At 37.4% G+C, this 11,312-nt stretch overlaps 1 protein-coding gene across 1 annotated transcript; it reads left to right on the plus strand.

Moving 5' to 3' along the window:
- Positions 1-3: 3 nt before the first annotated feature.
- LOC102471843 (olfactory receptor 51Q1) lies at positions 4-10,991 on the plus strand. Its single transcript, XM_006151715.1, has 4 exons — positions 4-47; positions 578-665; positions 7,614-7,844; positions 10,278-10,991. Exons 1-4 carry the CDS (start codon positions 4-6, stop codon positions 10,989-10,991), a joined length of 1,077 nt encoding a protein of 358 aa, XP_006151777.1.
- The last annotated feature ends 321 nt before the right edge of the window (positions 10,992-11,312 follow it).

Genomic DNA, 11,312 nt, shown 5'->3' on the forward strand with positions numbered 1-11,312 from the left:
AATATGGTGTTGAAGAGGATCTCTGGTACCACAACAAAAAAGGACTTGTGAGTTCATTTATGTATTGTTTTATTTAACTCTTTCACAATGCACACAAATTTCAAAGCATCATATTGCTTAATGTATGTTTATAAACTTGTCATTTTTTTATTATTTGTTTAGAGTTTTCATTGTTGTTGTTGTTGTTGTTAAAGGGCATGTGCACTTGCCAGAGCAACAGCAGAGAGAGAGACAGAGAAAAGGAAAGTGAGAAATCACCTCCCAGGGGGAATGGCCACACCACAATACATTCTCCTCCATTCTCTTTTATGATTTTGGGCACGCATGCACATGTGTCCGACATGAGTTTTAAGCCTTTGGTCTGGCAAAACCCTAGGTTTTCCATGCCACAATTCATACATTTTTCTCTTTTCGTGCATCAATTCATGATATTTTGGTTCTTAGACATATTTGGCTAAAAACAATTCTTGTCTATCCATTACCATTAGTTCTTGGTATTCCTAATTTTAAGCATACTATGTTGTTTCATTTGTGGTTTCCACTACTTCTGACTTTATATTCTGCTTTTTCTCCAAAGTTCCCTTTCAGTTGATATAATCTCCCTAAATCAGTGTTTGAGAACAGATAACAAGATGAATGCTCCTGATATGCCTTTACAGGTTTTGGTGAGGTGGTTACTTACACCTCCCTCAAACTCCAATTGTTTCATAAGAGTAATATATAAATTAGCTTTAGATGCTGGACGGAAACGAGGCTGAGGAAAGAACTTATTTGCTAGATTCTGGATGTGTCAGAAGAAAAATGAGCAGGATGGGATCTGAAAGTCATGTACTTTCCCCAATTCATATAGTTACAACTGTGTCTGTACTGCCTTCCCAATTTCAATCCAGTTCTTCCTTTTCAATTTATCTGCCATGTTTCTGGTTTCTACTTGAAATCTTCTACAGAAAACTGTCATAAATGATACAATCTATGTTCAGAGAATAATCAGCTTATGTTCTCCCTTATTAAGTTATAAGTGCTCCTTACCACATAGCATTCTTACTGACCCCTAGTACCTTCTACATGTACAAACATGTGCCAGCTGTTAATCCCACCAGGAAAACAAGAGCATCTGGTAACAGCTATTCCATCCTACTGTTCTCTATTCAGAGGGAATGTACTCATATATTTCCTGGAGCTTGAGGCAAGTTATTCTTGAAGGCATGCAAAATAAGCAAATGAAAATAATTTATCATTTAGGAAACTTACTGCCTTGAGAAATGAAAATAGTTCTCACTGTCCGAAATAAGCAAATGAAGGGGAGGAAGTTGAAGAAAGGAGTTGGTGAAGTTATACTGGGGATTTTTGCCCCTGAGAAAATAGACAGGGCCTCAGGGGTGAGAACTGAAAATTGAAAGGAAGCAGGAATCTGAGAATTAGAAATTCAACTAAGAAAAAGTATAAATGGACTAAGAGCGACATTGGGGTAATCACTTCAGCAAGTCCAGGCATCTCTTCCCGCCTAGAGCACCAGCATCACCACTGCCATCAACTAACAGTCTCCATTGTTTCTCCTTTTTCCACAGTATGCAAACCCCAGTGGACATCCTAATTTACTTGGGGTCAGGTTGTTGAATTATGATCTCAAGACATGGGAAGAATAGGAATTAGACTTTAGTAACATTTCTAATGGAAGTCAGAGAATTGTCTTTCAAAAAATTTACAAACAACAAATTTAATTATTTTTTCAAAGAGAGACTAATTAGGTTATCGATTTAAAAATATGATCTACATTCAGTATACAAACTATCAGACATACAGATTTTAGTGATATTTTAGTTACTCAAGAATACTTTGTAGAAAACTGGGCCACATTCACAACATTCTTTATTGTTTCTCCATTGTTCATCCTTATTCTATTCCATAAGTGGTTGGGTTGTAGAGTCATGTATCAGTCTTCACTACCCATACTCTAAGAACTCAGATATGCAAATAGTCAGTTTAGCAATTATATCAAGATGATGGCAGCCAGGATGGTTGTTATCATATGTACTGGGTAGGATTGTGTCCCTTAAATATTCAAAGCTGCCTGGAATCTGTGAATTTATCCTGATTTGGAAACAGTGTCTTTGCAAAAGTAATTGAGTACAGATTAGGCTATTTCAGTTTAGAGTGGGCTCTAAGTAGAGCTCTGGTGTTCTTGTAGATGGTGACATAGATACACTATCCTATGGAGAGGAAGATAAACATGTGAAGATGAAGATAGAAATTTGAGTGATGAAACTATGAGCAAGAAGTATCAAGAATTGGTGGAACAGGACCAGCAGTTAGTGTAATGACTATGTCGCTGAACTTCCATGTAGTTAGTTGACTGCGGTTCAAGTCCCAGACCCAGTGGCTTAAACTCATGCAGGGGGCTTGTACTTGCGTGCCCAAGATCTTGAGAGGAGAATGGAGGAGAAGGGATTGTGACATGGTCATCCCCCGGGGGGTGATTTCTCGCTTTCTGTCTCTCTGTCTCTCTCTGTCTTCTGGAGAGTGCACACATCCTGTAGCAAAAACCTCTCAAAAAAAAAATTGATGGAACAACCAGAAATTAGAAAAGAGACATTTAGTAGATTCTTTCTTTGAATCTCAATCTGAGCATGACCCTGGTAACACTTTGACTTTGGACTTCTAGAAACCAAACTTTGAAAGAATAAATTTAGGTTGTGTAAAGCTAAGATTTGTTACATTGCCGTAGGAAACAAATAGAACATACTTGGAATTATGGGAGTTAAGCACTCATATAAGAAAATATTTTGAGAAAAGTGAAATAGGCAGGGGAAACTTTTCACTGAGATATCCTCCTAACATCTGTAAAAGCTGAGAGTAAGAATGAGGAGTAGATGGGTTAAGCATTGAACACAAATACAACTCTGAGCATGTTTCAGCCAGGCTGACGTGGAGACCCAGAACAAGGATGGTTCATTAGAAGACATTTGTCTGCAGAAATGACCAAGCTCTATAATCATGACTGTGTAAAATCACTGGCTGTGAACTTACCTTGTCATAACTATTGTGACAGGTCCTGAACATAGGTCAGCTGGTGATCATCCATCGTTACATTTCTTTTCTTTCTTTCTTTTTTTTTGGAGAGGTTTTCATTATAGGGTACATGCGCTTGCTAGACAGACAGAGAGAGACAGAAAGCGAGAAATCACCCCACAGGGGGGATGGTCACGCCACAATCCCTTCTCCTCCATTCTCCTCTCGGGATCTTGGGCACGCACGCACACACGCCCGGCGTGAGTTTTAAGTCACTGGGTCTGGGACATGAACCACGGTCGACTACGTGGGAGTCCAGCAACAGCCATTACACTAACTGCTGGTTCCCATCGTTACATTTCTCGTAGTGCATTAACTCAGAGGAAAATCTCAGCAGTGCACATTCTTGGAGCCACCTAAGAACTTCCACACAGCTCAGGAGAGAAAATCCACCTAGTGCCTAGAAGCCACCACGGTGACTTCTACTGGCTGAGAAAAGAAGTCATTGTGGGCTGGTTTCTCAGTGTTAGGATTTTATATTAGGCTACTTGGTATTTCTCCATATATTGAGATTTCTTCAGCTATAGACATAATGAATAGCAGTGGACACCAAATTATTACATAGAGAGGATATATCTTCACCTCATTTCTAGCAGCCTTGTGTATCCACACCACATAAAATACAGAAGGGACCATTGGTCAGATGCCTCTAATTGAAATTATTGGGGAGACTGATCAGCACACTCTATTACCTCTATAAAACAGAAGAGTGGAGACATCTTTAGGTTGAACCCTCTCAGCTAAGAATCTACTCTTCAATGGCTTGTGTTCTTCATGGTCCCATTGTTAAAATGTGCTCTTATGAAGAGCAGATCATGTTGGTTATTGATCTTTTCTCTAAGATTCCTGTTCTTGTTTTATTTGTTACTCTTTATTTTAACTACTAAATTTAATTCTATAATACTGTTAAATCAAAACCTGCATAAAAATGTTGATATTTTAAAAAATAAAGTCAAATTATCTGAGAGTACTGTATCAAAAAGAGCTTTTAATATTATGGCTACTAGACCAGCTGCCATCAGGCAGCCCTAATGCAGTGCTCTACTATGCTGAAGCCATATGAAGAGTGCCTGGGTTTATGTACTGGGAGGTCTCTCTATATATGTTAGACACAATTGCAGTATTACAGGAAAACTGTGATGGTGCCAGGCTAAGACTGGATGTACATTGTGATGTGAAGACTCTGTTGGAGAATCCTCACACTGTCTTTCTATCTCAGAAATAAGAAATAAACAAATTTTAGAAATATTAAATAGGCAAATAAGACAGCTGCAAAACACTGAGGTGAAAATTTGATCATAATTCTTCTCTTTCATATTTCAAGCATATCAATATTCTCAGTTCTATGGAAGTTGAGTCTGGGAGGCATCAGTGCTACAACATTAGAAAAGCTTGAGCAAGATAGGTAAGATGGGACTCTTGTCAAATATTCATACCAAGGAAAAGGTATGAACTGTTAGTTTATAGAGAACATGATATATTGATGCTGGGAACTTCTGCTATACATATGACTATATTTCAATTTGCAGGTTCTAATTAAACAAAATAAAATTATATAGCTATGGATTATAGATGGAAACCTTACGAAAGTATGAATGATATAAATATATAGATACTGTGAGAAAAGCATAGGCTCTAGTATAAAAAAGAAATAAATTAGAAAGAATCAGAAACAATAAAAGTGTTCCATTCTATAGTTTTCCTAAATAATTTTACATTGTGCTGAATCCATCATTTAATGAGAACAAGCAAAAATTGAGAGCCTATGCTGTGAAAAAGATCTGATATAATCTGAAAAGAACTTAAAAATCAAAAATATTTTAAACAAGTAAAAAAGCTTTAATAATTCAAATCTATATGATTTTCTAATTTAATCAGCTATTCAGCCAGTGTTCTGGAACTATTCAAATTAAAGAGCTTCTGTGCAATCTAAGGAAAATCTAACGTTTACTATGTAAGGAAACTTTTGTCCATTGTTTCTTCACTCAAAGATAAATCAACTATGTGCTATCTACAAATACACACCTGCAGGAACACTTACTGAGTTTCACATTCTAGGATATACCACTAACTATAATAAGATCTTTCAATGATTGGCTAATTTAAATCTTCATAATAATGCTGCCCAGCAATAGCCATGATCATTTTTTTGAAGTACAATAGTAAAATTCTGAAAGAAAATGAATTTCTATTAGTCTGCTTCTCTATGTGTGCTAAAATGGTTTTGTCTGATGGCATATCCTTATTTATGTATTTACTTATTTCTTTATTCATTTTTTCATTTTAAGTACTGTCATATAATATTCTAGCTGTTGAATTTCTTTCAGCAGACAGGATAACTCTTCATATCACAAAGTTTAGAGAAGTCAGCCCTAAGTTGTACAGTTAGTGAGTGTCCAAACTAGACTTTAAAAATATACTTCATATTAGTATATTTATACCTGCAAGCCATCTTTTACAAATAAATTAAATATGCTATATTCATTTATACTTGTAGTGAGTGCCTAATCCACAACTGCAAATTTCTTTACATAGCCTCAACGAATGACATATGTTCTTTCTGACTCGATTTTCTTTCTAAACCTCAGTTTAATTCTCCATAAATGGTATGCCTCACTTATTTCCAATTACAAACATAGTAGGATTTTCTGCACATCTCCTTTTTGAAAAGAATTTATTCATATTTATAATCTACATTTATAACTACTGTACATCTTTCTGGAGTACAGTGTGGTTTTTCCAAGAATGTATTCAATATGTAATAATCAAACCATGGAAATAAATACACGTACCATCTTGAACAATAAATTGGATTTTAAGTATTTGCTTTTCTCATAAGTTACTATGATAAGAAAATGCAATATTTGTTCTGTAAAATAATGAATGAGATTTTATTGAAGAAATACATTTTTTAAAAAAGAAAATAACTCATTTTTGTAAAAGACATTAAGCTAATTTGTTCTATTATGAAATAAGTAAACTGAGAGTTAATTGGTTCTTAATTCTACCTTTGTCATTCTACTTTTATGATTCCACTTTTATCTTTACACTATTTGGAACAAAATAAAACCCAGTGAACAAAACATAGCCTGTATCAGAAATGTGTACTGGGATGTTTCTGGTTCAATCTTTCATATGATAGTTAGTTCACTTTATTTAATTTACTTTTAGACTTACATCACAAAGTATACACACTTGCCAGAGAGAGACAGAGAGGGGGAAAGTGAGAAATCATCTCCCAAGGAGATGGTCACACTACAACCCTCCCTTCTCTTCCATTCTCCTCTAGGGATTTTGGGCATACATGCACATGTGCCCAGCATGTTTTTCAAGCTGCCAGGTCTAGAAATTGGACCATGGAGTCAGCCATATGGGATCCTGAGGTTTAAACACCATGTCACCCAATGGACAGTAAGTTCATTTAAAAAATTTCCCCCAATTTCTCTCCTGTTTTTTTAAAAAAATAAACTTCTAGAATTATAGGTCAATTGAGTGAACGTGGGGGCCACCAGATGGTCTAGCAGACTTGTGCCTGGATTCCTATATGGCTAACTGCAGTTTGAATCCCAGACCCAGTGGCTTGAAAATCATGCTGGGCATATGTGTGCACATGCCCAAGATCCCTGGAGGATAATGGAGAATGGACTGTAGTGTGACCATCACCCCCAGAGGTGATTTTTTACTTTCCCTCTCACTGTTTCTCTCTCTCTCTCTGATGAGTGAACATTGCCCTAAAGCAAAAATACTTTAAAAAAAAAGGTGAATGTTCCTGGTTGACATTAAGCTAAGTGAAATAAATCAGATACATGAAGAAAAATACTGAATGATTTAATATATGGGAAAATTTTAAATTTTTTAAAATTATTATTCATACACTAAATCACTATACATCACTTAGATTGTGAAGAGACTTTATCCAGTATGATATACACCTCAGTCCAGTCCAGTTGAGACCACCATACACATCCTCGTCAACAGATAATAAACTTTATCTGTGTCCCATAAGTGTCTTATCTCTTCATTTTTTTTTAAAAAAGAGCTTACATATACAGAAACAGAGACAACAATGGTTATCTAGGGTTGTGGGATGAGGTGAGAAAAAATGAGGAAACCTAGTTAAGACCGATGTGTAGGATGAACAAGTCTAGGGTTTGAATGTATAACATGTGAACTGAAGTTAAAATTTGTTGTATTAGGGATTTGTAAAGAAGTAATTTATAGCTGTTCTGTCACAGAACAGACACTATGTGAGATGATATGTATGTGGATCTGCTTTACAATAGTAATGATTGTCCTATCTATAGGACCTCTTAACGTGTTTAAATCTGAAATAAAAAGTAATTTTTAAAAAAGAACATATGGAAACACACTGGCTCTTTACACAATTTTTTTGTTTGTTCGTTAAATGGTTCAGTTTTGTATTACTTTTGGTTTTGTTTTTTTTTCTCATGTTATCTTTGAATACTGCATACAAAATCTCTGCTCTTGTGAGTGATACAGAGAAGTGTAACCTACGTAAATATGTCTTGGTTCTCTCCCTGAAGCAACTGTTAAAAAGGATTCTACTCCTTCCCGTGAAGATCAGAAAATGTTATACAAAAGCTCCTATTCAGCAGGCTAAGTTCTACAGAAGCCTGAAGACTCCTGGCAAGCAGATACAGGTGAAATACTTGGTCAAAGAATACCAGAAAGATGCAATAGGAAGTGAGGTTGAATGGGATCCCAATGAACTGAACAGAAATGGAAGACACTCAGAGCTTGTGGAAGAAAGGGAGGTGTTGAAGGACCTTTGGAAATATGATCTAATTTTTTTTTATCATGTTCTACAAACCCAGTTGTGCCTTTGCACAACCTCAACAGGATTACCAAAGGAGACTTCCTTGGGTAACATAATTTCAGGATGACAGGCACCAAGAGTAGCTTGCTCAGTGACAGACTCACTCTTAAAGCCAAAATCAAGGCTGGTTAGTGATGAACCAGGAGGAAGCATTATGGTTTCCACAACCTGAGATTTCTTCCTTTCATGTCCTCTTCTGCTTCCTCTATTTGCTCCTCTTCACAATGATTATGATAACAATGGTGGCAACCCTCAATACACAGAGGTTATTCAGTATTGATTTAGATTATCTGGTGGTGGGTGGAAATAGAAAATTAATATATTTCTTATGAGCTTTTTTTTTTTTTGGAGAGGTTTTTGCTATAGGGCGCGTGCGCTCGCCAGACAGAGAGAGACATAGAGACAGAAAGCGAGAAATCACTCCCCAGGGGGGATGGTCATGCTGCAATCCCTTCTCCTCCATTCTCCTCTCGGGATCTTGGGCATGCATGCATACGCACCCGCCATGAGTTTTAAGCCACCGAGTCCGGGACACGAACCGCGGTCGACTACGTGGGAGTCCAGCAACATAGCCATTATGGTAACTGCAGGTTCCCTCTTTTGAGCTTTTAAACTGTAAGCTTAAAGAAAGTATAAGAAAGTCTTACCAGATAGCAATAATAAAATCAAACACATGAAATAGTTTATTCAAACCTCAGTGAATATGACCTTAAAAATTTCACAGCAAACTATTGGATGATCTAAAAGATATAATTGCTTTATGTACTTGTTTGGCTATGTATTACTTTTGGTTTTGATTTTTCTCAGGTTACGTTTGAAAAATCAGAGAATCTCAGCTCTGTTCTTTGCCTGTTAGCCATATGGAGCAGTGAAAGCTGCATGAATCTGTCTTGGTTCTCTCCCTCGGGCAGCTGCTTAAAAGAATTCTACTCTGTCCCCTGAGATTCTGAAAATGTTATACAAATGCTCCTATTCAGCAGGCTAAGTTCCACAGACACGTGAAGGCTCCTGGCAAGCAGATAACAGGTGAAGTACATGAACAAAGAATACCACAAAGATGAGATAGGAAGTGAGGTTGAGGGGATCTTTGTGAACTGAACAGAGATAGAAGAAAACACTCCAGAGCTTGTGGATGGAAGGGCAGGCTGGAGGACATTTGGAGACAAGATCTTACATTTTGATCACGTTCCAAAAACACTAACTAGGGTTGTGCCATGGCAAACCCCAACAAGATTACAAAGGGGCCTTTCTTGGGTAACATAATTTCAGGATGAAGGGCACCAAGTGAAGCTTTCTCAGAGATGGACTCGCTCTCAAAGCTGAGTTCAAAGCTGCTTACTGAGGGCCAGGAGGAAGGATTCTGGTTTCTATAGCCTGAGATTTCCTCCCTTTCTGTCCTCTTCTGCTTCCTCAATCTATCCCTCTTTAAAGTGGTTAAAATAGCAATGATGGCAGCCCTAAATACAGAGAGGTTACTGAGTATTGAATTAGACTATCTGGTGGAGGGTAGGATTAGCAAATTATTATATGTAGTTCTTTTTTTAAACTGCAATTTTTAAGAAAGTACAATGAGGTATTACCAGATAGCAATAATAAAACACATGGAATATTTTACTCCAACCTCAGGGAATATGAGCTTAAAATTCGCAAACTGCTGAATGATCCAAAAGATATAATTGTTTTATGTACAGAGAGATCTGTTTCCAACATTCAGTCCTGTGAGGCAGTTTCCCAGACATGTTTCTAATCATAATTGCAGTCTTTCCCAGAAGTGCTCACTAGATTAACCTTTTAACAAAGTTCCTTTTGACGTATATCTCAGCCATAGAATGTCATGTTTGACTCACTCAAGGGTCTATTTTGGCCCTTCAGCCAACAAAAAGATCCTCTAACTTCTGGTCTCTGAAAGTTCTTTCATAGGACTTCTGTTTTTTGAAAACAGGCATTATATTTTTCCTCTTGTTTGCCTCAGCCCATTTCTCTTTGTGAGGTTTGGTTGACTTAAAGATTAAATACCTGTCTTATAATCGCTTTTTAGATTTGCTGGTTGTAGCTCACTCTTTTTTTCCTTGCCTCATGACATCAAACAAATGTTTTGCTGTTTTCTCTATTCTATAGCTATTATTTTTTACGGCAATAAAACTCTCCTATACTTCTCATATGTAAAGAAAACTGTTTTCTGAACATGTAAACAGTTTAAAACAGATGATCACTTCATGCTCTGAAATACGTGGTTCATGTGATCAAGCGGTCATGAACACTTCCTCAAATACTTATGCTGCCCCGCCCCCACCCTTTCTTTCTCAGATTCGGCAGAGAAGTATTTTCTATACCTGTCCCATTCAGTCATGACTCTGGACACTAACTCCAGTCAAGTCACCTTCTACTTCATTCTCATGGGCATTCGTGGTTAAATGCTTCAAAAATCAGTTTTGAGGCTTGTTTTGCTCAGTTCTTCTTCATCCATGCATTTTCCTTCATGGAATCTTCTGTGCTGTTGGCCATGTCCTTTGATCGCTATGTGGCCATCTGCCGGCCCCTCCACTATGCCTCCATCCTCACTAACCAGGTCATCAGAAGAATAGGACTAGCCATCATATGCCGCTGTGTTCTGGCTGTTATTCCTGGGTTGGTCCTACTGATACGGCTTCCCTTTTGCGGCTCCCATAATCTTTCCCACTCTTACTGCCTCCATCAAGACATGATTCACTTGGTGTGCGCTGACACCACCATCAACAATTGGTATGGATTTTTACTAGCGCTGTTTATTAATGTACTGGACTCCTTGCTCATCATGCTCTCCTATGGATTCATCCTGAGAAATGTGCTGAGACTAGGCTCCCACATCGAAAGACTCCGCGCCCTCAATAACTGTATGTCCCACATCTTAGCTGTCTTGGTTCTCTATGTTCCCATGGTGGGAGTGTCCATGACTCACCGCTTTGCCAAGCATGCCCCTCCAATTGTACATGTCATTATGGCCAACATCTATCTACTGGCACCCCCTGTAACAAACCCCATTATCTATAGTGTTAAGACCAAACAAATCCGCCAAGGGATTTTTCACCTTTTGTCTCATAGATAATTGTAATATGATGTGGGAGAGGAGGGACTTTGTTACCACAACAAAAAAGGACAAGTAAGATCATAATACATTTTGACTTATTTAACAATTTCACAATGTATACGTATTTCAGAATATCATATCGTGTGATGTATGTTTATATACTTTATGCTTTATGTTATTCAATCATATGTGTACATTTTTGTTTAAGAGAATTATTTTTTTTAGCGGGGCCAGCAGGTGGTGTGGTTTTAAAGTGCAGGAATTCCCATATGGCTGACTGCAGTTCGAGTCATGGACCTGACAACCTGTTTTTTCTCTCTTTGTCTTTCTCTGGCAAAA

The sequence above is a fragment of the Tupaia chinensis genome, unplaced genomic scaffold (genome assembly GCF_000334495.1).
Source record: "Tupaia chinensis unplaced genomic scaffold, TupChi_1.0 Scaffold000325_1, whole genome shotgun sequence".
Taxonomy (NCBI): domain Eukaryota; kingdom Metazoa; phylum Chordata; class Mammalia; order Scandentia; family Tupaiidae; genus Tupaia; species Tupaia belangeri.